The sequence below is a fragment of the Oncorhynchus nerka genome, linkage group LG19 (assembly GCF_034236695.1).
Source record: "Oncorhynchus nerka isolate Pitt River linkage group LG19, Oner_Uvic_2.0, whole genome shotgun sequence".
NCBI classification, from domain to species: Eukaryota; Metazoa; Chordata; class Actinopteri; order Salmoniformes; family Salmonidae; genus Oncorhynchus; species Oncorhynchus nerka.
Window position 1 is genome coordinate 4,593,037 of NC_088414.1, and position 26,715 is coordinate 4,619,751.

The 26,715-nt window shown below is 45.6% G+C and overlaps 1 protein-coding gene across 5 annotated transcripts in view; it reads left to right on the top strand.

Annotated features, from left to right (window-relative positions):
* LOC115147132 (2-oxoglutarate dehydrogenase complex component E1-like) overlaps positions 1 to 26,715 on the top strand; it is a 61,998-nt gene that overhangs the window by 24,022 nt on the left and 11,261 nt on the right. For 2 of the 5 annotated variants that reach the window (XM_029689158.2, XM_029689159.2), the window contains exons 3-12: positions 3,924 to 4,112; positions 4,643 to 4,745; positions 11,606 to 11,650; positions 19,779 to 19,894; positions 19,982 to 20,136; positions 23,967 to 24,113; positions 24,498 to 24,588; positions 24,882 to 25,061; positions 25,190 to 25,318; positions 25,410 to 25,589. In XM_029689158.2, coding sequence (XP_029545018.1) covers positions 3,924 to 4,112; positions 4,643 to 4,745; positions 11,606 to 11,650; positions 19,779 to 19,894; positions 19,982 to 20,136; positions 23,967 to 24,113; positions 24,498 to 24,588; positions 24,882 to 25,061; positions 25,190 to 25,318; positions 25,410 to 25,589 — 1,335 coding nt within the window. Of the gene's footprint in view, positions 1 to 3,923; positions 4,113 to 4,248; positions 4,343 to 4,642; positions 4,746 to 11,605; positions 11,651 to 19,778; positions 19,895 to 19,981; positions 20,137 to 23,966; positions 24,114 to 24,497; positions 24,589 to 24,881; positions 25,062 to 25,189; positions 25,319 to 25,409; positions 25,590 to 26,715 lie in introns of those variants that run through there. The other 3 variants (XM_029689162.2, XM_029689161.2, XM_029689160.2) reach the window with 3 other exon arrangements.

Sequence of the window (26,715 nt, forward strand, 5' to 3'; positions counted from 1 at the left end):
GTTCTGTTCGTTGGACAGCCCATAGTTCACGAGTCCGACCGAGGGTGTTTCCCCTTCCCGGGCTAGTGTTCTGTTCGTTGGACAGCGCATAGTTCACGAGTCCGACCGAGGTGTTTCCCCTTCCGGGCTAGTGTTCTGTTCGTTGGACAGCGCATAGTTCACGAGTCCGACCGAGGGTGTTTCCCCTTCCCGGGCTAGTGTTCTGTTCGTTGGACAGCCCATAGTTCACGAGTCCGACCGAGGGTGTTTCCCCTTCCGGGCTAGTGTTCTGTTCGTTGGACAGCGCATAGTTCACGAGTCCGACCGAGGGTGTTTCCCCTTCCCGGGCTAGTGTTCTGTTCGTTGGACAGCCCATAGTTCACGAGTCCGACCGAGGGTGTTTCCCCTTCCCGGGCTAGTGTTCTGTTCGTTGGACAGCCCATAGTTCACGAGTCCGACCGAGGGTGTTTCCCCTTCCCGGGCTAGTGTTCTGTTCGTTGGACAGCGCATAGTTCACGAGTCCGACCGAGGGTGTTTCCCCTTCCCGGGCTAGTGTTCTGTTCGTTGGACAGGGCATAGTTCACGAGTCCGACCGAGGGTGTTTCCCCTTCCCGGGCTAGTGTTCTGTTCGTTGGACACCGCATAGTTCACGAGTCCGACCGAGGGTGTTTCCCCTTCCCGGGCTAGTGTTCTGTTCGTTGGACAGCCCGTAGTTCACGAGTCCGACCGAGGGTGTTTCCCCTTCCCGGGCTAGTGTTCTGTTCGTTGGACAGCCCATAGTTCACGAGTCCGACCGAGGGTGTTTCCCCTTCCCGGGCTAGTGTTCTGTTCGTTGGACAGCCCATAGTTCACGAGTCCGACCGAGGGTGTTTCCCCTTCCCGGGCTAGTGTTCTGTTCGTTGGACAGCGCATAGTTCACGAGTCCGACCAAGGGTGTTTCCCCTTCCCGGGCTAGTGTTCTGTTCGTTGGACAGCCCATAGTTCACGAGTCCGACTGAGGGTGTTTCCCCTTCCCGGGCTAGTGTTCTGTTCGTTGGACAGCGCATAGTTCACGAGTCCGACCGAGGGTGTTTCCCCTTCCCGGGCTAGTGTTCTGTTCGTTGGACAGCCCATAGTTCAAAGTGGAGCTATAATTTAGAAAATAGTTATATCCAAGAATGTGTGTTTTGATTTCCTGACGATGTTTTGAGCCATACAAAGTGCAAAGTGATGTTAATTAGATTATGGGAGATACTGCGATTTGGCGCTCTTGGAAGAATAAAAGCTGGTTTAAACGTTGATCATGGAGTCATTGGTAAACCGACCCCCTGATATATGTCATAGTGGATGTCATAGTGGTGAATTGTCTATGCTGTTAAAGACTTTTATTTTCATTGTGAAGATTTCTGGTATGTACCATTTGTTACCTGTATTCTTATTGCGTAACTGTAATAAATCTGTTTATTTTTTAAATGGATACAAACCGTAGTCTTCTAACTGTGCATCTCTGAGCTGAGGGTTCACTCAATAATTGAATGTTAGGACTGCTACTGATTGCACAATATTAGCTCTTTGTTCCCTTGCCTCTTAATAATTGCATAACGGTATACCTAGGCACATGCGTCTTATAATATTCTGTCTCTCAACCTTGGCTATACCCACTGGATACAATTATGGGCTTATAGCCTTCAAATAATTATGGAGTCAGGTAGTACATATATTAGGGGAATAGACCCTCTACACAAATTCTCTGTATTCCTCAGAGGAAGTGAATTTCCACTATTCTACATATGCATTTCAACAATTTATAGTTCGTTTAAGGTTTTTAAGTCCTTGAAATTGTAACATATTGTCCCATGTATATTGTGTAATTCACCTAAGGTCCCTAACTAGCCCAATATGGATATCCAAAGATGATTTCCAAATTGATGATTTGTTGTGTGCTGCCAGCTGTGGATAGAAACAAACCCAACCTTCATTTGTGTTGTGATGCAGTCACGACCAGAAGTCTTACAAAACAATGTGTTGGACGAGACTGACTTGATGACCAAAATTATCCTATTTCTACTTTGTAGTCAAATTTGACAGTAGAATATAAACTCAGCAAAAAAATAAATGTCCCTTTTTTAGGACTCTGACGTGTTTTCCAGAAGTGTCTTTCAAAGACAATTCATAAGAATCTAAATAACTTCACAGATCAACATTGTAAAGGGTTTAAACACCGTTTCCCTGCTTGTTCAATGAACCATAAACAATTAATGAACATGCACCTGTGGAATGGTCGTTAAGACACTAACAGCTTACAGACGGTAGGCAATTAAGGTCACAATTATGAAAACTTAGGACACTAAAGAGGGCTTTCTACTGACTCTGAAAAACACCAAAAGAAAGATGCCCAGGGTCCCTGCTCATCTGCGTGAACGTGCTTTAGGCATGCTGCAAGGAGGAATGAGGACTGCAGATGTGGCCAGGGCAATAAATTGCAATGTCCGTACTGTGAGATGCCTAAGACAGCGCTACAGGGAGACAGGACGGACAGCTGATCATCCTCGCAGTGGCAGACCACGTGTAACAATACCTGCACAGGATCGGTACATCCGGACATCACACCTGCGGAACAGGTACAGGATGGCAACATCAACTGCCTGAGTTACACCAGAAACACACAATCCCTTCATCAGTGCTCAGACTGTCCGTAATAGGCTGAGGGAGGCTGTACTGAGGGCTTGTAGGCCTGTTGTAAGGCAGGTCCTCACCAGACATCACCGGCAACAACGTGGCCTATGGGCACAAACCCACCGTCGCTAGACCAGACAGGACTGGCAAAAAGTGCTCTTCGCTGAGGAGTTGCAATTTTGTCTCACCAGGGGAGATGGTTGGATTCGCGTTTATCATCGATGGAATGAGCGTTACACCGAGGCCTGTACTCTGGAGCGGGATCGATTTGGAGGTGGAGGGTCCATCATTGTCTGGGGCATTGTGTCACAGCATCATCGGACTGAGCTTGTTGTCATTGCAGGCAATCTCAACACTGTGCGTTAACAGGGAAGACATCCTCCTCCCTCATGTGTTACCCTTCCTGCAGGCTCATCCTGACATGACCCTCCAGCATGATAATGCCACCAGCCATACTGCACAATCTGTGCGTGATTTCCTGCAAAACAGGACTGTCAGTGTTCTGCCATGGTCAGCGAAGAGCCCAGATCTCAATGCCATTGAGCACGTCTGGGACCTGTTGGATCGGAGGGTGAAATGTCCGGGAACTTGCAGGTGCCTTGGTGGAAAAGTGGGGTAACATCTCACAGCAACAACTGGCAAATCTGGTGTAGTCCATGAGGAGGAGATGCACTGCAGTACTTAATGCAGCTGGTGGCCACAGCAGATACTGACTGTTACTTTTGATTTTACCCCCCCCCTTGTTCAGGGACACATTATTCCATTTCTGTTAGTCACATGTCTGTGGAACTTGTTCAGTTTTTGTCTCAGTTGTTGAATCTTATGTTCATACAAATATTTACACATGTTAAGTTTCTGAAAATAAACACAGTTGACAGTGAGAGGACGTTTCTTTTTTTTGCTGAGTTTTTGTTTCTGACTCATATCGATACCACATAGGTTGTTGTCTAAATGAGAAGTTGTTTTTTAGGGTCAGTTGCTCTTTAACGTTGGCTTGGCGACCTAAGATCAATAGATAATATTAGGCAATGCAGTTGGTAACTACCTGGTACCAAATGGTGTCTTGTAGTGGTGCTAGGTTTTAAATGAATCCCAAAGAAGCAAAAGTAATTCATAGGTTTTTACTGTGTAATTACCATATTACCATGTCATTTGTTGGTAAATACCTGGCATACCTGGATTGATGGTTTTCTAACCAAGCCCTCTTTCTGTTCTTTTGTCGTTCTTTTGTCTCTCTCTCTCTCTCTCTCTCTCTCTCTCTCTCTCTCTCTCTCTCTCTCACTCTGCAGTCATGGGATATTTTCTTCCGGAATGCCAATGCGGGGGCGCCACCAGGCGCAGCCTATCAGAGCCCTCCTCGTCTGGGTGGTGCTGCTCTGGGATTGGCTAACGCCCAGGCGATGGTCGGGGTGCAACCTAACGTGGAGAAGCTGGTGGAGGACCATCTGGCTGTACAGTCGCTTGTACGAGCATACCAGGTACTGTACACACACACACACTGACACACTGAGTGTAATACCTGTGTTTAGGAGGTTCCTCTGAACACACACACACTTATGCACCTTATATCATACACACACACACGCTGAGTGTCATTGCACTGTATGTGTCTAGGTGCGGGGGCACCACATAGCCAAGCTGGACCCTCTGGACATCAGTGTTGTAGACTTTGATGAGGCCCCAGTAATGGTGGGCTTGAAAAAAGTTGGTGAGAAACGTGCACCCGCCTGCCTCGCCTCGCTGCCGTGTGTGTGCCAACTCTGATTAAGCTACTAATTTTTTAACCTTTCTGATTGATTGTCTTACTTTCTTCTTCCTCTGTTCTCCCTTTGTTTATTCTTTATCTTTGTCTCTTTTTCCCTCCCTCTTGCTTTCTGGATTTATTTTGTCTTTCACCTCTTTTTGATTTTTCTTTCCTCCCCTCTGCTATCTTTTGAGGTTTCGTTTATTTTTCATATTTGAATTTGTCCCCTCCCTTCTTCCGAACTTGCCCCTTGCCCCCCTGTAGATTCGGGGTCACCACGTGGCACAGCTGGACCCTCTGGGCATCATGGCTGCCATCGACCCAGGCCCTCCCCCCTCTGACATCATCACTTCCAATGACAAACTGGGTGAGGAGAGGAGGGGAAGGGTTAAGGGGTAATTGAGACTGACAGGTTTTAGGCCTTAAATATAGTCTGTCGCCACATACTGTATCTAACCCTAACCCACACCCCTATCCTCACCCTCCACATGGTTTAACCCACCTGTCACCAGCCTGTCACCCAACTATGTCATTTCCTTAGCGTGTACTATAACACACATGCTGCTTCTTCTCGCAGTATAGTAAACTATATATTTGTCTGTGCTAGTGTTGCATATGCCATGGGTAAATATTGCATGCCGCCATTTTGTTTCATTCATTCTCACTCACATTTAGGGCACAAAGTCAGATTGTCGCACTGTTAATCCAGTTATGTCTCCAGTAGGGATGCACAATATATCGGTGAACATATCAGAATCAGCCGATATTAGCTAAAAATGGCAACATCGGTATCGGCCAGTCAAAGCTGACGTGCATACCTATATAACGTGGGTAGATGACGTAATGACGCCCGTAAAATTTTGCACTACACGTGCAACACAACATTCCTAACCAGCCCATAATGTCTGCTGTATGGATCGAGCAGTCAACAAGTCCAGCAGTACAACACAGCATCCCTAACCTACAACACAGTCCACAATGCAGTACAACACAGCATCCCTAACCTAGTCCACAATGTCTGCTGTGTGGATCGAGCAGTCAACAAGTCCAACAGTACAACACAGCATTCCTAACCTAGCCCACAATGTCTGCTGTGTGGATCGAGCAGTCAACAAGTCCAGCAGTACAACACAGCATTCCTAACCTAGCCCACAATGTCTGCTGTATGGATCGAGCAGTCAACAAGTCCAGCAGTACAACACAGCATCCCTAACCTAGCCCACAATGTCTGCTGTGTGGATCGAGCAGTCAACAAGTCCAGCAGTACAACACAGCATCCCTAACCTAGCCCACAATGTCTGCTGTATGGATCGAGCATTCAACAAGTCCAGCAGTCAATTGAAAGATAAATAACATTTCAGCGAGGCAACTCAAAGGCGAAATCCAATAATGCCAAGATAATGGGATTCGTTGCCCTTGACAATCAACCGTTCTCTGTCGTGGGTGATGTTGGCTTTCACAGCTGGTCAAGCACCGGTACACGTTGCCCTACCAGAGTTACACAGTAATAGCGTCACTGCTATTAGCTTCACGACATACTATGCAAACAAGCAAACACCAGCTACGAACGATGTGTTTACAATACCGCGTTGGTAATAAAGCATTATTTGTTCAACTGCAACTTCTGGGGTAGCTAGCTTTAGCCTGGTACCTAGCTAGCACCAATACAACCAACCTGAAAACAATGACCAGTAGAAACTGCAGTCATTTTCATTTTTCTTAGCAATAATTTAGGAATCCTTGTGAGTATTAGCAAAGTAGCCATTTGTTGTTCACCTATTGAAATTGAACTTCAGTTCATGAAAATAAATAGCTAGCCAGCTACTTAACCCTGTTCCCAAAGCTAACGTTATAAGCAGCCAGCTAGCTTCACCTGGCTAGTCAAGCTCGATCGGACCGGGTACCCCAGGTAATCTTAGGTTTTATTTCATACAGTCGGGAGGAACTACTGAATATAAAAGCAACGTCAACTCACCATCATTACGACCAGGAATACGACTTTCCCCAAGCGGATCCTCTGTTTTGCCCACCACCCAGGACAATGGACTGGATCCCAGCCGGCGAACCAAGACAACGACGCCGTAAAAGAGGCAGACGAAGCGGTCTTCTGGAAGACTCCGGAGACGGGCACATCGCGCACCGTTCCCGAGCATACTACTCGCCAATGTGCAGTCTCTTGACAACAAGGTTGATGAAATCCGAGCAAGAGTAGCATTCCAGAGAGACATAAGCGGCTGTAATGTTCTTTGCTTCACGGAAACATGGCTCACTCAAGACACGCTATCGGAGTTGGTACAGCCAGCTGGTTTCTTCACGCATCGCGCCGACAGAAAGAAGCATATTTCTGGTAAGAAGAGGGGCGGGGGGGTGTATGCCTTATGATTAACGAGACGTGGTGTGATCATAACAACATACAGGAACTCAAGTCCTTCTGTTCACCTGATTTTAGAATTCCTCATAATCAAATGTCGACCGCATTATCTACCAAGAGAATTCTCATTGATCATAATCACAGCCGCATATATTACCCCCCAAGCAGACACATCGATGGCCCTGAATTCACTTTATTTGACTCTATGTAAACTGGAAACCACATATCCAGATGCTGCATTCATTGTAGCTGGGGATTTTAACAAGGCTAATCTGAAAACAAGACTCCCTAAATTCTATCAGCATATCGATTGTGCTACCAGGGCTGGTAAAACCCTGGATCATTGTTATTCTAACTTCCGCGACGCATATAAGGCCCTCCCCCGCCCTCCTTTCGTTAGAAGCTGACCAGGATTCCATTTTGTTGCTCCCTGCCTATAGACAGAGACTAAAACAGGAAGCTCCCACGCTCTGGTCTGTTCAACGCTGGTCCGACCAATCTGATTCCATGCTTCAAGACTGCTTCGATCACGTGGATTGGGATATGTTCCGCATTGCGTCAAACAACAACATTGACGAATACGCTGATTCGGTGAGCGAGTTTATTAGCAAGTGCATCGGGGATGTCGTACCCACAGCGACTATTATAACATTCCCCAACCAGAAACCGTGGATTGATGGCAGCATTCGCACGAAACTGAAAGCGCAAACCACTGCTTTTAACAAAGTCAAGGTGACCGGAAACATGACCGATTACCCAACAGTGTAGCTAATCCCTCCGCAAGGCAATCAAACAAGTTAAAGCGTCAGTATAGAGACAAAGTAGAGTCGCAATTCAACAGCTCAGACACAAGAAGTATGTGGCAGGGTCTACAGTCAATCACGGATTACAAAAGGAAAACCAGCCCCGTCGCAGACCAGGATGTCTTGCTCCCAGACAGACTAAACAACTTCTTTGCTCGCTTTGAGGACAATACAGTGCCACTGACATGGCCCGCTACCAAAACCTGTGGACTCTCCTTCACTGCAGCTGACATGACTAAAACACTTAAACGTGTTAACCCTCGCAAGGCTGCAGGCCCAGACGGCATCCCCAGCCACGTCCTCAGAGCATGCGCAGACCAGCTGGCTGGTGTGTTTACGGACATATTCAAGCAATCCTTATCCCAGTCTGCTGTTCCCACATGCTTCACAAAGGCCACCATTATTCCTGTTCCCAAGAAAGCTAAGGTACCTGAGATAAACGACTACCGTCCTCACTTCCGTCATCATGAAGTGCTTTGAGAGACTACTCAAGGACCATATCACCTCCACCCTACCTGACACCCTAGACCCACTCCAATTTGCTTACTGCCCCAATAGGTCCACAGACGATGCAATCGCAACCCCACTGCACACTGCCCTAACCCATCTGGACAAGAGGAATACCTATGTGAGAATGCTGTTCATCGACTACTGCTCAGCATTTAACACCATAGTACCCTCTAAACTCGTCATCAAGCTCGAGACCCTGGGTCTCGACCCCGCCCTGTGCATCTGGGTACTGGACTTCCTGACGGGCCGCCCCCAGGTGGTGAGGGTAGGTAACTACATCTCCACCCCGCTGATCCTCAACACTAGGTCCCCACAAGGGTGCGTTCTGAGCCCTCTCCTGTACTCCCATGACTGCGTGGCCATGCACGCCTCCAACTCAATCATCAAGTTTGCAGATGACACTACAGTGGTAGGCTTGATTACAAACAATGACGAGATGGCCTACAGGGAGGAGGTGAGGGCCCTCGGAGTGTGGTGTCAGGAAAATAACCTCACACTCAACGTCAACAAAACAAAGGAGATGATCGTGGACTTCAGGAAACAGCAGAGGGAACACCCCCCTATCCACATCGATGGAACAGTAGTGGAGAGGGTAGTAAGTTTTAAGTTCCTCGGCGTACACATCACGGACAAACTGAATTGGTCCACCCACACAGACAGTGTGGTGAAGAAGGCACAGCAGCGCCTCTTCAACCTCAGGAGGCTGAAGAAATCCGGTTTGTCACCAAAAGCACTCACAAACTTTTACAGATGCACAATCGAGAGCATCCTGTCGGGCTGTATCACCGCCTGGTACGGCAACTGCTCCGTCCACAACCGTAAGGCTCTCCAGAGGGTAGTGAGGTCTGCACAACGCATCACCGGGGGCAAACTACCTGCCCTCCAGGACACCTACACCACCCGATGACACAGGAAGGCCATAAAAATCATCAAGGACAACAACCACCCGAGCCACTGCCTGTTCACCCCACTATCATCCAGAAGGCGAAGTCAGTACAGGTGCATCAAAGCAGGGACCGAGAGACTGAAAAACTGCTTCTATCTCAAGGCCATCAGACTGTTGCCATCAGACCACCACTAACATTGAGTGGCTGCTGCCAACATACTGACTCAACCCCAGCCACTTTAATAATGGAAAAATGGATGTTAAAAATGTATCACTGGCCACTTTAAACAATACGACTTAATATAATGTTTATAATACCCTACATTACTCATCTCATATGTATATACTGTACTCGATACCATCTTGCCTATGCCGTTCTGTACCATTAATATATTTTTATGTACATATTCTTCATCCCTTTTGTAGTTCTTATCGCGGGATGAAATCACCTCCCCAGTCAGCCTATTGTGTGTGTTGACATTCATATTGCACTGTACAGTTTTACCTAACGATTGGGGATCAATGAAATGGGGTATCAGTCTACTCAATACACAAGATATTTTTCCCAACATCCTCCTCAGAGTTATCAGACTCCAAAACATCCACGCAGTATTGTTTTTCCTCAATAAATGTGGCTCAATTAACAGTTGTTTCAGAGTCCCGCAATAAGAGCTACGACACTAATGTTCTCTGGGTGTCACTGAGTAGACTGATACCCCATGTCATTGATCCACAATTCATAGGTAAGGCTGTACAGTGAAATAAGTATGGCCCACAATGCAATTCTAAAGTATAATACATCCAGTGTGATTACAACAGATGTTTGTGAAATTAAGAAATGATTGTCTTTTGTTGATTTTATATAACATTCCAACCTCGTTTAGCATGATCTATTCAATTATGGCATAATTCTACTATTTGTATTCATTTGCATCACTGTCAATGACACTTTTATTTTGAAGGCTTAACCGCAAAGTCCACTATTATGCTAATACTTATTGTGGCCTGCTTCACATAGATGGGTTCGACCCCCGACATGAATCAAATACGAATTGTCTTATAAATTAGGGTTATTTTAGATGATGACACCTAGCTATATAGTTAGCTAGGTAACTATAGCTACTGAAACAGATTATGATGTTTTGCTATGTTTTTGGGGAAGAACATTGTTTGCATCCATCAGCTAGTTAGCTTTTTTTATGACCAGCACTGTAGATGCACGAGACAACTTTCCCAGCATCATAGCATACGTATGGATGAATCGTTTTGACATATGGAATATGAGTGATAGTCTAATCATTGTGTAATAAATACGTAAAAATGTTATATACGCGTTAAATTATTATGTGACCTACAGTCATATTCAGGTCCTGATTGGTCAGCAAGCTTATTTGACACGGCATCCAAACGACATTCCATAGTATGAGAAATCCTGGTTGAGAATGAAACGACTGAACAAATGAACAATGAAACAGCACAGCAAGTAAGTGAAAGAAATAGGTTTTGATGATGTTTTACTGGTAATGGGGACATGCCAACAAAATAACTATTTGGTCTGTGTGTGTGTGTGTGTGTGTGTGTGTGTGTGTGTGTGTGTGTGTGTGTGTGTGTAACCTTTATTTAACTAGGCAAGTCAGTTAAGAACAAATTCTTATTTACAATGATGGCTACCCCGACCAAACCCGGACGACGCTGGGCCAATCACGGCCGGATGTGATACAGCCTGGATTCGAACCAGGGACTGTAGTGACGCATCTTGCACTGAGATGCAGTGCATTAGACCGCTGCGTCCATGTGTGTGTGTGTTAACTATTTAACTGTACTAGAATGCTTAAAACGCAGCTAAAATTTTAAATATCGATTATCGGTTATCAGGTTTTTTTGGCAAGGAAAATATCTGATATCGGTATCGGCCAAAAATGTCATATCGGTGCATCACTAACTTCCAGGCATACTGTTATCTAATCCCCCCTTCCTCCTGCCTGGGTAATCTCTAGGTTATGATCTCTGACAGAAAATGGTCACTGAGAGTGTGTGTGCATGTGTGAGTGCATATGCGTGTGTACTGAAAGGGTTAGATAGATTAAAAGTTTTAAAGTTAAGTTAAGTTTTAAGTTTTAGTTTAAAAAAATGTGATTACATGGAATTTACAGTAGGCCGATTGCTAAGTGGTGTTGGGGTCCTAGATTTATCTTCTGCACTCTTAGAAAAAAGGGTTCCAAAAGGGTTCTTTGACTGTCCATAGGATAACTCATTTTACATCTCTTTTGGGTTCCATGTAGAACCCTCTGTGTAATTGGTTCTACATGAATCTCAACAGGGTTCTACCTGGAACGGAAAAGGGTTCTTCAAAGGCTTATCCTTTGGTTCTGTGTGACTCAAACTGGTATTGTTGAGCTTCAGTAGTGTGTCTGACTGGCTGACTGACTGGCTGTCACTTTTAGCTGATGTCAACAGGGCAATGGGTTTGTGTGTGGGTTTGAGAGACATCTGTGGGTGTGCACCAGAATATGTGTGTGTGTGTGTGTTCGTGCGTGCGTGTGTGTGTGTTTGTGCGTGTGTGTGTGTTTGTGTGTGCGTGTGTGTGTGTCACCAAACTCTTTGTGTGTACGTTCCACTAACCCATATGTGTGTGTGTCTCTCTCTGTGTCCCCCAGACCTCTCTGGGTATAAAGAGCGCCTGTATGATCTTACTGCTGAAGGTATGGACACAGCCCCTAGACTACAATATACAGGATCCTTTACTTCCTTTTTAGCTCTGCTATAGCTCTGCTGCTGCGGCCTGGTTCCAAACCCATACCATGGCCCTGTCTCTACGTACTTGTTGTCTATGCCCCTAAGACTACGCTCTCAGATGGAGAAGCAAGGGCCTAGGGATCAGGTCACAGTATTGGTTTTCGAACTGGACCTAAGGATTTCTCTGTAGCTTTCATGTGATATTTCCCAAGTCCCACTGATGAGTGATGGTAGGATAGTTCCCTAGTTTTTATCTCTTCTTTTATCTCTCGGTTGCTCTGTGTGCAGTTTATTGTCGAAGAAAAGTAATGCCAAGTTTCTTTTCCTGAAGTAATCACGATTAATAGCATTGGGCCAATAGTCGAAAGGTTGCTGGTTCGAATCTCTAAGCCGGCTAGGTGAAAAATCTGTCCATGTGCCCTTGAGTAAGGCACGAAACCCTAATTGCTCCTTGAAGTCGCTTTGGATTAGAGCGTCTGCTAAATGACTAAAATGTAAATGTGTGTCCTCAGGGTCAGTGAGAAGGCTGTGTATCTCAGGGTCAGTGAGAAGGCTGTGTATCTCAGGGTCAGTGAGAAGGCTGTGTACCTCAGGGTCAGTGAGAAGGCTGTGTACCTCAGGGTCAGTGAGAAGGCTGTGTACCTCAGGGTCAGTGAGAAGGCTGTGTACCTCAGGGTCAGTGAGAAGGCTGTGTACCTCAGGGTCAGTGAGAAGGCTGTGTACCTCAAGTTTAGTGAGAAGGCTGTGTACCTCAGGGTCAGTGAGAAGGCTGTGTACCTCAGGGTCAGTGAGAAGGCTGTGTACCTCAGGGTCAGTGAGAAGGCTGTGTACCTCAGGGTCAGTGAGAAGGCTGTGTACCTCAGGGTCAGTGAGAAGGCTGTGTACCTCAGGGTCAGTGAGAAGGCTGTGTACCTCAGGGTCAGTGAGAAGGCTGTGTATCTCAGGGTCAGTGAGAAGGCTGTGTACCTCAGGGTCAGTGAGAAGGCTGTGTATCTCAGGGTCAGTGAGAAGGCTGTGTACCTCAGGGTCAGTGAGAAGGCTGTGTATCTCAGGGTCAGTGAGAAGGCTGTGTACCTCAGGGTCAGTGAGAAGGCTGTGTACCTCAGGGTCAGTGAGAAGGCTGTGTACCTCAGGGTCAGTGAGAAGGCTGTGTATCTCAGGGTCAGGGAGAAGGCTGTGTACCTCAGGGTCAGTGAGAAGGCTGTGTACCTCAGGGTCAGTGAGAAGGCTGTGTACCTCAGGGTCAGTGAGAAGGCTGTGTACCTCAGGGTCAGTGAGAAGGCTGTGTACCTCAGGGTCAGTGAGAAGGCTGTGTACCTCAGGGTCAGGGAGAAGGCTGTGTACCTCAGGGTCAGTGAGAAGGCTGTGTACCTCAGGGTCAGTGAGAAGGCTGTGTACCTCAGGGTCAGTGAGAAGGCTGTGTACCTCAGGGTCAGTGAGAAGGCTGTGTACCTCAGGGTCAGTGAGAAGGCTGTGTACCTCAGGGTCAGTGAGAAGGCTGTGTACCTCAGGGTCAGTGAGAAGGCTGTGTACCTCAGGGTCAGTGAGAAGGCTGTGTATCTCAGGGTCAGTGAGAAGGCTGTGTACCTCAGGGTCAGTGAGAAGGCTGTGTACCTCAGGGTCAGTGAGAAGGCTGTGTACCTCAGGGTCAGTGAGAAGGCTGTGTACCTCAGGGTCAGTGAGAAGGCTGTGCAGACATGTCTCTCCGGCTGCCTCAACACTTTCACTTGATTAGATTTAATCTGCTAGGCTGGATTCCCACCAGTCTCTAGTAAAACAAGTGACAGAGTGTTAGAGAATACTGCCTTGTTGAATTTTTATTAACACAAGGTCATATTAGGGAATAGTGTGTGCGTGTGTGAGTGCGCTGGGTGATAGTGTGTGTTTTATTAGGTCAAATCCTGTTAAGTAACCCCGTGAGCTGGCTGACTGAACCTGAACCTCAGATCCAGTGGCGCCTTGCCAACCTGTTGCTGGCACACGCACACATACTGTTTGGCCCTAGGAGGAGCCCAGCTGGGGGGGTGAGAGAGAAAGAGAAAGAGACTGAGCATTACTGTGTACACGTGCACATACTGTTTGGCCCTAGGAGGAGCCCAGCTGGGGGTGAGAGAGAAAGAGAAAGAGACTGAGCATTACTGTGTACACGTGCACATACTGTTTGGCCCTAGGAGGAGCCCAGCTGGGGGGGTGAGAGAGAAAGAGAAAGAGACTGAGCATTACTGTGTACACGTGCACATACTGTTTGGCCCTAGGAGGAGCCCAGCTGGGGGGGTGAGAGAGAAAGAGACTGAGCATTACTGTGTACACGTGCACATACTGTTTGGCCCTAGGAGGAGCCCAGCTGGGGGGGTGAGAGAGAAAGAGAAAGAGACTGAGCATTACTGTGTACACGCGCACATACTGTTTGGCCCTAGGAGGAGCCCAGCTGGGGGGGTGAGAGAGAAAGAGAAAGAGACTGAGCATTACTGTGTACACGTGCACATACTGTTTGGCCCTAGGAGGAGCCCAGCTGGGGGGGTGAGAGAGAAAGAGAAAGAGACTGAGCATTACTGTGTACACGTGCACATACTGTTTGGCCCTAGGAGGAGCCCAGCTGGGGGGGTGAGAGAGAAAGAGAAAGAGACTGAGCATTACTGTGTACACATGCACATGTGTGTCTGAGGACATTCTGGGCTGTGCCGAGTCAATCCATTGAGGTTTGGACTGTTACTGGGACACCTACTAGGAAATCACACACACACATCTACACCTACTAGGAAATCACACACACACACCTACACGCTATAGGAAATCACACACACACACCTACACGCTATAGGAAATCACACACACACATCTACACGCTATAGGAAATCACACACACACATCTACACGCTATAGGAAATCACACACACACATCTACACGCTATAGGAAATCACACACACACATCTACACCTACTAGGAAATCACACACACACACCTACACGCTATAGGAAATCACACACAAACATCTACACGCTATAGGAAATCACACACACACATCTACACCTACTAGGAAATCACACACACACATCTACACGCTATAGGAAATCACACACACACATCTACACGCTATAGGAAATCACACACACGCACCTACACGCTATAGGAAATCACACACACACACCTACACGCTATAGGAAATCACACACACACATCTACACGCTATAGGAAATCACACACACACATCTACACGCTATAGGAAATCACATAAACACACTTCTACACCTACTAGGAAATCACACACACACACCTACACGCTATAGGAAATCACACACACACACCTACACGCTATAGGAAATCACACACACGCACCTACACGCTATAGGAAATCACACACACACATCTACACGCTATAGGAAATCACACACACACATCTACACGCTATAGGAAATCACACACACGCACCTACACGCTATAGGAAATCACACACACACACCTACACGCTATAGGAAATCACACACACACATCTACACGCTATAGGAAATCACACACACACATCTACACGCTATAGGAAATCACATAAACACACACTTCTACACCTACTAGGAAATCACACACACACACCTACACGCTATAGGAAATCACACACACACACCTACACGCTATAGGAAATCACACACACGCACCTACACGCTATAGGAAATCACACACACACATCTACACGCTATAGGAAATCACACACACACATCTACACGCTATAGGAAATCACACACACGCACCTACACGCTATAGGAAATCACACACACACACCTACACGCTATAGGAAATCACACACACACATCTACACGCTATAGGAAATCACACACACACATCTACACGCTATAGGAAATCACATAAACACACACTTCTACACCTACTAGGAAATCACACACACACACCTACACGCTATAGGAAATCACACACACGCACCTACACGCTATAGGAAATCACACACACACATCTACACGCTATAGGAAATCACACACACACATCTACACGCTATAGGAAATCACACACACGCACCTACACGCTATACGATTCCTTCTGTAATAATACGTGTATTATATACGTATTGGCTAAAAGTATAGACTTTGACCTATAGTCGTTCTGTTAAAGTAACTGTCCAGTGAAAATATATCTTCTACAAAATTATATTCTGTTAACTCATTACCCAAATAATGTTGTTGACTCATCCTATACTCGCATTTGTGGCCAAAGCATAAATAATAATACAATTAAAATAAAAACATTTCAAAAACCCCACCTCAAACTTGTATCTCAAACAGACCGTTTCAAAAATACCTGCTATTTCCTAATAGAACCCGCTGTCGTGTTGGCTCATTGGCTGAGCTGGCCAATCAGCGGTCAACTCGCATGAATATTCACCTTTATTTAACCAGGTAGGAACAAGTTCTCATCTCGCGTGAATATTTTTAATGTCGGGTATATGCCTACACCATTCTGTTGTCAGGGGTACGCAGTTCGCCCACACCATTCAAACACCTAAATGCTGCTTTTGGAAGGAAAACTATTTCAATCATATGGTAAATAAACATAGGTAATATGTTATAGAAATCTGGAAACACTGGACAGTTACTTTAACATAACAGAAACAGCTGTTTAGATCATCAGTGCAGCACTGATGCTAGCGATGCTCCTAGGCTTTTACACACTCAAGCATGACAGACATACAGTGTCTTCAGAAAGTATTCACACCCCTTGACTTTTTCCACATTTTGTTGTGTTACAAATTGGGATTAAAAATGGATTTAATTGTAATTTTATGTTAACGATCTTTCTAACATTTGTAAAGAAAATTATGAAAAATAAAACACTAATATATCTTGATTTACTCCTGAACCTATTTAGGCTTCCCATAACAAAGGGGTTGAATACTTATTGACTCAAGACATTTCATCCTTTTAATTTTTAATTAATTGTGACCGACCGGTTCGATTCGATCTTATGTAGCAATCTTACATTGGATAAAAGATCTTACATTGGATAAAAGTAGAGACTCAGAGCTAGAGCATGGTATATCAGACACTACAGATTAGGAACAATGGGCAAGTAATTCTGCTTTACGAATTGCAAAAATCGCTGAAGTTGGAGACTTATCTCCCTCACCAACTTCAAACATCTGCTATCTGAGCAGCTAACCGATCGCTGCAGCTGTACAGTCTATCGGTAAATAGCCCACCCATTTTCACCTACCTCATCCCCATACTGTTTTTATTTATTTACTTTTCTGCTCTTTTGCACACCAATATCTCTACCTGTACATGACCATCTGATCATTTATCACTCCAGTGTTAATCTGCAAAATTGTAATTATTCGCCTACCTCCTCATGCCTTTTGCACACAATGTACATAGACTCCCCTTTTTTTCTACTGTGTTATTGACTTGTTAATTGTTTACTCCACGTGTAACTCTGTGTTGTCTGTTCACACTGCTATGCTTTATCTTGGCCAGGTCGCAGTTGCAAATGAGAACTTGTTCTCAACTAGCCTACCTGGTTAAATAAAGGTGGAAAAAAAATGAAAAAAATAAATAAATAAATAGTTGAAAGTTGATAAACTTGTTACCCCACTTTTGAGAAAATGTTTTGGTACACCTACTGGACAGCTCTTCTTTGTCTACACCCATTCAGCATCATTCACACCCGCTCAAGCCTTAGTCCCACCCATCTCTTTAAGGATTCACATGTGGCTCCATATGCTAAACAGAGTGAGTACGGTCGTTCTGTGCTAAACAACCAAAGATTTCAAGACTAAGTTAGCGTTCAGTTAGCATATCATATAGCTGACAACGTCTTAACTTTAGCTCATTTGTATTCATTATTTCAGGAAAATAAACTCACAATAAGATCATTATTTACAAGGCAATGGCAAGCTAATTACAGAAAATAGCTTTTGGTTGTGAGTGTGATTAAAATAAAATCAGGGAATTCTACCAGAGAACTTGAACACCGTCTCTTTGGCCTAACGTTAATTTGACTTTGGTGCAGGTCATGTTGTTCTTCACATTATTGTCTCTGGTAAACACACACTATATCAAAATTAAAATGTATTTGTCACATTGCACAGGATACAGAAGGTGGAAACGGGACAGTGAAATTGTTACTTGCATAGTGGAGTATTTTGTTTAGACATGTAGCTAGCTAGCTAAACAATTAACCATAGTCCCAACTCATAACGTTACTACCTTGCATGAATCTGAAGGTAGCTAAAGCTAACCAACTAGGTTCAATGTTAGATAGTTGGCTAACATTAGGCTATTACTAGCAATGCTCTGCGATACGAATAATATTACTACACACAAGTAACGTTAGCTAGCGAGCCAGCCAGCCAGCTAGCGCTAGCTAGCTAGCTAACAGTACGCTTTAACTTGCAATGAAAATGACTTTCTGACAAAATTAGAAATATATAATATCTTAAAATGTAGATAGATAGACTGTCGTAGTCATATAGAGATGATGTAATCTGGAGACAGGTGTTTTATAGAACAGTTTGTCTCTCTCTGTCACAGATAGATGATGTAATCTGGAGACAGGTGTTTTATAGAACAGTTTGTCTCTCTCTGTCACAGATAGATGATGTAATCTGGAGACAGGTGTTTTATATAACAGCCTGTCTCTCTCTGTCACAGATAGATGATGTAATCTGGAGACAGGTGTTTTATATAACAGCCTGTCTCTCTCTGTCACAGATAGATGATGTAATCTGGAGACAGGTGTTTTATAGAACAGTTTGTCTCTCTCTGTCACAGATAGATGATGTAATCTGGAGACAGGTGTTTTATAGAACAGCTTGTCTCTCTCTGTCACAGATAGATGATGTAATCTGGAGACAGGTGTTTTATAGAACAGCCTGTCTCTCTCTGTCACAGATAGATGATGTAATCTGGAGACAGGTGTTTTATAGAACAGTTTGTCTCTCTCTGTCACAGATAGATGATGTAATCTGGAGACAGGTGTTTTATAGAACAGTTTGTCTCTCTCTGTCACAGATAGATGATGTAATCTGGAGACAGGTGTTTTATAGAACAGTTTGTCTCTCTCTGTCACAGATAGTTGATGTAATCTGGAGACAGGTGTTTTATAGAACAGCCTTCTGTGTGTTCACTTTTTGACTCCCTCCACATATTTGCAATCAAACACCAGAATCTCCTTAGCTAGCTCTGTTTCCACCGGACATTCCACTGATTTCAAGACTCGGTCCTCCAGAAAGTGGAGATCCAAACGCATCTCTCGGCATGTCCAGCCCATCCATTATCTCAGCCAATCATTGCTAGCGGGAAAGTTCCTGTCTTTTTCCATGGCTAAACCAACTAGGCTCGTAATTTAACCATTTTATTTGTATTTACAGATGGCATACAAGTTTGTTATTAAGGCACATGAAAGTTTATGTTTCAGAAGGCATTTCTGCCAAAAAAGGCATTTTGATAAAAATGTTTACGTTCCAATTCCTCTCCTGTGAAGTAGTGATGCGCGACATATGCCTAGTTTCCTGAAACAAGGCCCAATTTCTAAACTTTTTTATAAACATAATTCCACTTTGACATTATGGGCTATTGTGTGTAGACACAAATTTGCAATTGAATCTATTTTAAATTCAGGCTGTAACACAACAAAATGTGAAAAAAGTCAGGGGGTATGAGTACATTCTGAAGGCACTGTAGTGGGACTCTGCTGACTCTGAGACAGCCTTTCACGTTCACGCCCTGCCACCATTTTGTATTTGCATTTGCACCCCTCCATCTCTCCCCACCACCCCTCTTCATCCTACTGCTGACATTGTTATTTCACCATCACCTCTTGCTTTTTCTTTCTCTCTCGCTCTACCTCTTCCTCTCTCATATGCTCTGTCTCTCCCGTCTATCTCGTGTAATGCAATAACCCTGTCAAACTAACCAATCAATGTTGTGCTTTTTAGGATGTCTATATAACTTTGATATTGAGTGAGTATCATTCTGATGTTTAAATGACCCTTCCTTCTGTTTCTCTAACTCTCTGATCACCTCTTCCTCTCTCCATTTGTCTATTATGTTTTAATACCCCCCCCCCCATCTACATGGTAACAATGGCAGAGTTCTATGGTCTGGATGAGTCCGACCTGGACAAGGTGTTCCGGCTCCCCACCACAACCTTTATAGGGGGCAGCGAGAGCACTCTGCCCCTCCGAGAGATCATACAGCGCCTCGAGGTAGATCCGACGCATTGCACACACTCACTGCTTACAACAAAAACTCCCCACACACACACAGACGCACTGACCTCTCCTCTCCTCTAGATGGCGTACTGTCAGTCCATTGGAGTAGAGTTCATGTTCATTAATGACCTGGAGCAGTGCCAGTGGATCAGACAGAAGTTTGAGAGGCCAGGCATCATGCAGTTCACCCTGGAGGAGAAGAGGACCCTGCTAGCCAGAATGGTTCGATCCACCAGGTTTGTCTGTATACCGGTTTCACATTCAAAACAATAGTGTGTGCATATTTACCTAAATCAAATCAAATCAAATTTATTTGTCACATACACATGGTTAGCAGATGTTAATGCGAGTGTAGCGAAATGCTTGTGCTTCTAGTTCCGACAATGCAGTGATAACCAACAAGTAATCTAACTAACAATTCCAAAACTACTGTCTTATACACAGTGTAAGGGGATAAGGAATATGAACATAAGGATATATGAATGAGTGATGGTACAGAGCAGCATACAGTAGATGGTATCGAGTACAGTATATACATATGAGATGAGTATGTAGACAAAGTAAACAAAGTGGCATAGTTAAAGTGGCTAGTGACATAAGAATGCAGTCGATGATCTAGAGTACAGTATATACATATGCATATGAGATGAATAATGTAGGGTAAGTAACATTATATAAGGTAGCATTGTTTAAAGTGGCTAGTGATATATTTACATCATTTCCCATCAATTCCCATTATTAAAGTGGCTGGAGTTGGGTCAGTGTCAATGACAGTGTGTTGGCAGCAGCCACTCAATGTTAGTGGTGGCTGTTTAACAGTCTGATGGCCTTGAGATAGAAGCTGTTTTTCAGTCTCTCAGTCCCAGCTTTGATGCACCTGTACTGACCTCGCCTTCTGGATGATAGCGGGGTGAACAGGCAGTGGTTCGGGTGGTTGATGTCCTTGATGATCTTTATGGCCTTCCTGTAACATCGGGTGGTGTAGGTGTCCTGGAGGGCAGGTAGTTTGCCCCCGGTGATGCGTTGTGCAGACCTCACTACCCTCTGGAGAGCCTTACGGTTGAGGGCGGAGCAGTTGCCGTACCAGGCGGTGATACAGCCCGCCAGGATGCTCTCGATTGTGCATCTGTAGAAGTTTGTGAGTGCTTTTGGTGACAAGCCGAATTTCTTCAGCCTCCTGAGGTTGAAGAGGCGCTGCTGCGCCTTCTTCACGATGCTGTCTGTGTGAGTGGACCAATTCAGTTTGTCTGTGATGTGTATGCCGAGGAACTTAAAACTTGCTACCCTCTCCACTACTGATCCATCAATGTGGATAGGGGGGTGTTCCCTCTGCTGTTTCCTGAAGTCCACAATCATCTCCTTTGTTTTGTTGACGTTGAGTGTGAGGTTATTTTCCTGACACCACACTCCGAGGGCCCTCACCTCCTCCCTGTAGGCCGTCTCGTCGTTGTTGGTAATCAAGCCTACCACTGTTGTGTCGTCCGCAAACTTGATGATTGAGTTGGAGGCGTGCATGGCCACGCAGTCGTGGGTGAACAGGGAGTACAGGAGAGGGCTCAGAACGCACCCTTGTGGGGCCCCGTGTTGAGGATCAGCGGGGAGGAGATGTTGTTGCCTACCCTCACCACCTGGGGGCGGCCCGTCAGGAAGTCCAGTACCCAGTTGCACAGGGCGGGGTCGAGACCCAGGGTCTCGAGCTTGATGACGAGCTTGGAGGGTACTATGGTGTTGAATGCCGAGCTGTAGTCGATGAACAGCATTCTCACATAGGTATTCCTCTTGTCCAGGTGGGTTAGGGCAGTGTGCAGTGTGGTTGAGATTGCATCGTCTGTGGACCTATTTGGGCGGTAAGCAAATTGGAGTGGGTCTAGGGTGTCAGGTAGGGTGGAGGTGATATGGTCCTTGACTAGTCTCTCAAAGCACTTCATGATGACGGAAGTGAGTGCTACGGGGCGGTAGTCGTTTAGCTCAGTTACCTTAGCTTTCTTGGGAACAGGAACAATGGTGGCCCTCTTGAAGCATGTGGGAACAGCAGACTGGTATAGGGATTGATTGAATATGTCCGTAAACACACCGGCCAGCTGGTCTGCGCATGCTCTGAGGGCGCGGCTGGGGATGCCGTCTGGGCCTGCAGCCTTGCGAGGGTTAACACGTTTAAATGTCTTACTCACCTCGGCTGCAGTGAAGGAGAGACCGCATGTTTTCGTTGCAGGCCGTGTCAGTGGCACTGTATTGTCCTCAAAGCGGGCAAAAAAGTTATTTAGTCTGCCTAGGAGCAAGACATCCTGGTCCGTGACTGGGCTGGGTTTCTTCTTGTAGTCCGTGATTGACTGTAGACCCTGCCACATGCCTCTTGTGTCTGAGCCATTGAATTGAGATTCCACTTTGTCTCTGTACTGACGCTTAGCTTGTTTAATAGCCTTGCGGAGGGAATAGCTGCATTGTTTATATTCGGACATATTACCAGACACCTTGCCCTGATTAAAAGCAGTGGTTCGCGCTTTCAGTTTCACACGAATGCTGCCATCAATCCACGGTTTCTGGTTAGGAAATGTTTTTATCGTTGCTATGGGAACGACATCTTCGACGCACGTTCTAATGAACTCGCACACCGAATCAGCGTATTCGTCAATATTTCCATCTGACGCAATACGAAACATGTCCCAGTCCACGTGATGGAAGCAGTCTTGGAGTGTGGAGTCAGCTTGGTCTGACCAGCGTTGGACAGACCTCAGCGTGGGAGCCTCTTGTTTTAGTTTCTGCCTGTAGGCAGGGATCAGCAAAATGGAGTCGTGGTCAGCTTTTCCGAAAGGGGGGCGGGGCAGGGCCTTATATGCGTCGCGGAAGTTAGAGTAACAATGATCCAAGGTTTTACCACCCCTGGTTGCGCAATCGATATGCTGGTAAATTTTAGGGAGTCTTGTTTTCAGATTAGCTTTGTTAAAATCCCCAGCTACAATGTTACAAGAAATGTCACAAAGAATAAAAGGAATCCCTTTACGCTGTTGTATGCTCCCGCAGTTTATTGCATAAGCATATTGCTATTTCCACATTTCTTGTGCTATGATGTGTTTAGTGTGATGCACATAGCTGGACAACATACTTCCACACCTCATCCGCAGATGGCAGCAGCAACCGGTTTAAGTGATGTGCTCTGCCAGGAAGCCTTACATTTGATATTTTAGTCATTTAGCAGACGCTCTTATCCAGAGCCACTTACAGTTAGTGCATTCATCTTAAAAAAACTCTTAACGGCCTTTGTGTTAGTTAACCTCTTTAGTTGGGCCTTTTTGTAGGTTGGTTTTTGTATTTATTTTGTCACCGTGAACATGAATAACCTTCTTGGGCTGGCCGACCAAGAGGTTAAGACGGAGCTGGCCCTGGACTCGGTAAGCTATCTCCTGGGTACATGTACATACGACATGGTCCGGACACTTCTACGTTCACACTAAAGCACCTAGTCAGGTCACAGAACACTTAGGCAAGCCTAGGTCCCCTAGACAAAGCACACACCTAGTCAGGTCACAGAACACTTAGGCAAGCCTAGGTCCCCTAGACAAAGCACACACCTAGTCAGGTCACAGAACAATTAGGCAAGCCTAGGTCCCCTAGACAAAGCACATACCTAGTCAGGTCACAGAACACTTAGGCAAGCCTAGGTCCCCTAGACAAAGCACACACCTAGTCAGGTCACAGAACACTTAGGCAAGCCTAGGTCCCCTAGACAAAGCACATACCTAGTCAGGTCACAGAACAATTAGGCAAGCCTAGGTCCCCTAGACAAAGCACACACCTAGTCAGGTCACAGAACAATTAGGCAAGCCTAGGTCCCCTAGACAAAGCACACACCTAGTCAGGTCACAGAACAATTAGGCAAGCCTAGGTCCCCTAGACAAAGTGAGTATAGTGTAACAGAAGGCTGTCTAATCGACACCTATCAAATCCTCTCAGATCTCCTCAAATGCACAGAGCGAAAGGGCTATTTGAAATTGGGAATAGGGTTCATTTCTGGACTTGGTGACATAGGTTTAACTTCCTGTTTAACTTCCTGTTTCCTGTTGGCAAGGTTTGAGGAGTTCCTGCAGAGGAAATGGTCATCAGAGAAGCGTTTTGGCCTGGAGGGCTGTGAGTCTCTCATCCCGGCCCTGAAGACCATCATCGACAAGTCCAGCATGAACGGAGTGGAGAGCATCATCATGGGCATGCCTCACAGGTACTGTTACCACAGAAACACCAATCACAGGCTGCCCCACAGGCAGCGTGTTCATGGAAACACCAATCATAGGCTGCCCCACAGGCAGCGTGTTCATGGAAACACCAATCACAGGCCCCCCTACAGGTACAGTTACCACATGCACACCAATCACAAGCTGCCCCACAGGCAGCGTGTTCATGGAAACACCAATCATAGGCCCCCCTACAGGTACAGTTACCACATGCACACCAATCACAAGCTGCCCCACAGGCAGCGTGTTCATGGAAACACCAATCACAAGCTGCCCCACAGGCAGCGTGTTCATGGAAACACCAATCACAAGCGTAGCTGAAAGTTGTTCTCCCTCTCTCCACCCTTCTCTCTCGCTCTCTATCTCTCCAGGGGGAGATTGAATGTGTTGGCTAATGTGATCCGTAAGGAGCTGGATCAGATCTTCTGTCAGTTTGACTCCAAGCTTGAGGCTGCTGATGAGGTAAATCCTACAGCTAACAGAGAGCAGGGTCCTGTTCATTAACCACCAAACGGGGAAAGAAATAACTGAAGCAGGGAGGGACTACCTGGATTTGTCCAATAAGAAACACAGATGTTCATTTTCTGTCGCAAAAAAAATGTCAAATGTTGTCCATTGCGTACCCTAAAGATCACGACTCTGGTAACACAATATGGAAAGTGAATAACATTTTAAAAAATCTTCCATATCAGAAGCTAACGAAAATGAAGAAGTTATACTCTTACAATTCACCTGCCCTCTCTTCCCCCCCTCAGGGTTCTGGAGATGTGAAGTACCACTTGGGGATGTGGCACCGGAGGATCAACCGAGTCACTGATAGGAACATCACACTGTCACTCATGGCTAACCCTTCCCACCTGGAGGCTGTGGACCCCGTGGTGCAGGGCAAGACCAAGGCTGAGCAGTTCTACTGCGGGGACACAGAAGGCAACAGGGTAAGTACACACACACACACACACAGGCAGACAGACAGACTGTATGTATTTGTATGTTTTTTTGGTTTCTGTCTGTCTGTCTGTCTGTTTGTGTGTGTATTTATAGTTCTGTTTGTGTGTATTTCCAGGTAATGTCCATCCTGCTCCATGGTGATGCAGCGTTTGCTGGCCAGGGGGTTGTCTATGAGACCTTCCACCTCTCTGACCTGCCCTCCTACACCACACATGGCACTATTCATGTGGTGGTCAACAACCAGGTGACACATGCACGTGCGCGTAGGCACACACACACACACACACACCCTTCCCTTAATTTAACTTCCCTCTTTTCTCTCTCTCTCCCTGTAGATTGGTTTCACCACCGACCCCAGGGTGGCGAGATCATCCTCTTACCCTACAGATGTGGCCAAGGTGGTCAACGCCCCCATCTTCCACGTCAACGCGGACGATCCCGAGGCTGTCATGTACGTGTGTAATGTCGCCGCCGAGTGGAGGGCGACCTTTCACAAGGACGTAGTTGTCGACCTGGTGAGTGTGTGTTTCCTGACCAGGGTGGTGTTCATTAGAAACAGAGGAAAACAGACTGAAACAGGGAGGGACTACTAAAAAAATGGTGTGAAAACATTTGTGACCAATTAGAAAGTTGTCCAATAAGAATCAGGTGTTTGTAATGGTTTGTAATGAGATGATAATTATAATAGGGTTATTAAGTAGACACCTTTAGTGACTCACCGAACAGTCATCATTGACTCTTTCTATAAATAAAGGGACTAATGTGGGACATCAGGGGGGGCTTTATGTACATTTAAATATGATTTTCTTGCAACTTCACATGTGTATTTACAGGAATAAGAGTCTAGATAGGCAAAATGAGACCATAACTCCGAGCAACAACAAAACATCTACATATCATTCAAAATGCCACATGAAACATGGACACTGCATGTTTCTTTGCCTAGTAGCAGGTCTGTTTGTGTTGTAGTCACCTTCTCTAACATTTATAGCCATGCTAAACATCCCAGAAGAATGCATCTCTGTATATTTGTATAGTTTATATAATTTAAATCATTGACAATAATAATAACCAATAATGAAATCATTAAACTCTTCAAGTGTGTGTGTGTGTGTGTGTGTGTGCGTGCGTGCGTGCGTGCGTGCGTGCGTGCGTGCGTGCGTGGGTGTGAAAACTAGACGTCACATTCTTGCTTCCTCTGTCCTTGTTTCCTCCACTCCATGCACCTCCTCTAAAGTGGGAGGAACCTTCCCACCTCTCCCCCAATGGGTTTTGAGAGGGTTGATAGGAATGGAGGAAACAAGGGGAGAATCTCAATTGCATTTCCTTCATTCCTCACATCCCCTCCCCTTGCCCCCTTCTCAAAACCCATTGGACAAGAAGGTGACAGAGGAGGGACCTCTGACCTTCTCATCCAATGGGTTTTGAGATGGAGATGAAGAGAGAGGATGCAACGAATCAAGGAAATGCAATAGAAATTCTCCCAAGGAAGCAAGTATTTGACAGCTATTAAAATGTTTTGACAGTGCCAGACTGACTGACTAGACACTTGTGGAGATCTGAGAGGGATTGATGGGTGGTGACATGGTGAGAGCTCCATCTTAACCTCTGATAGGCTTGGTGGAATTTTGGTGGTATTGC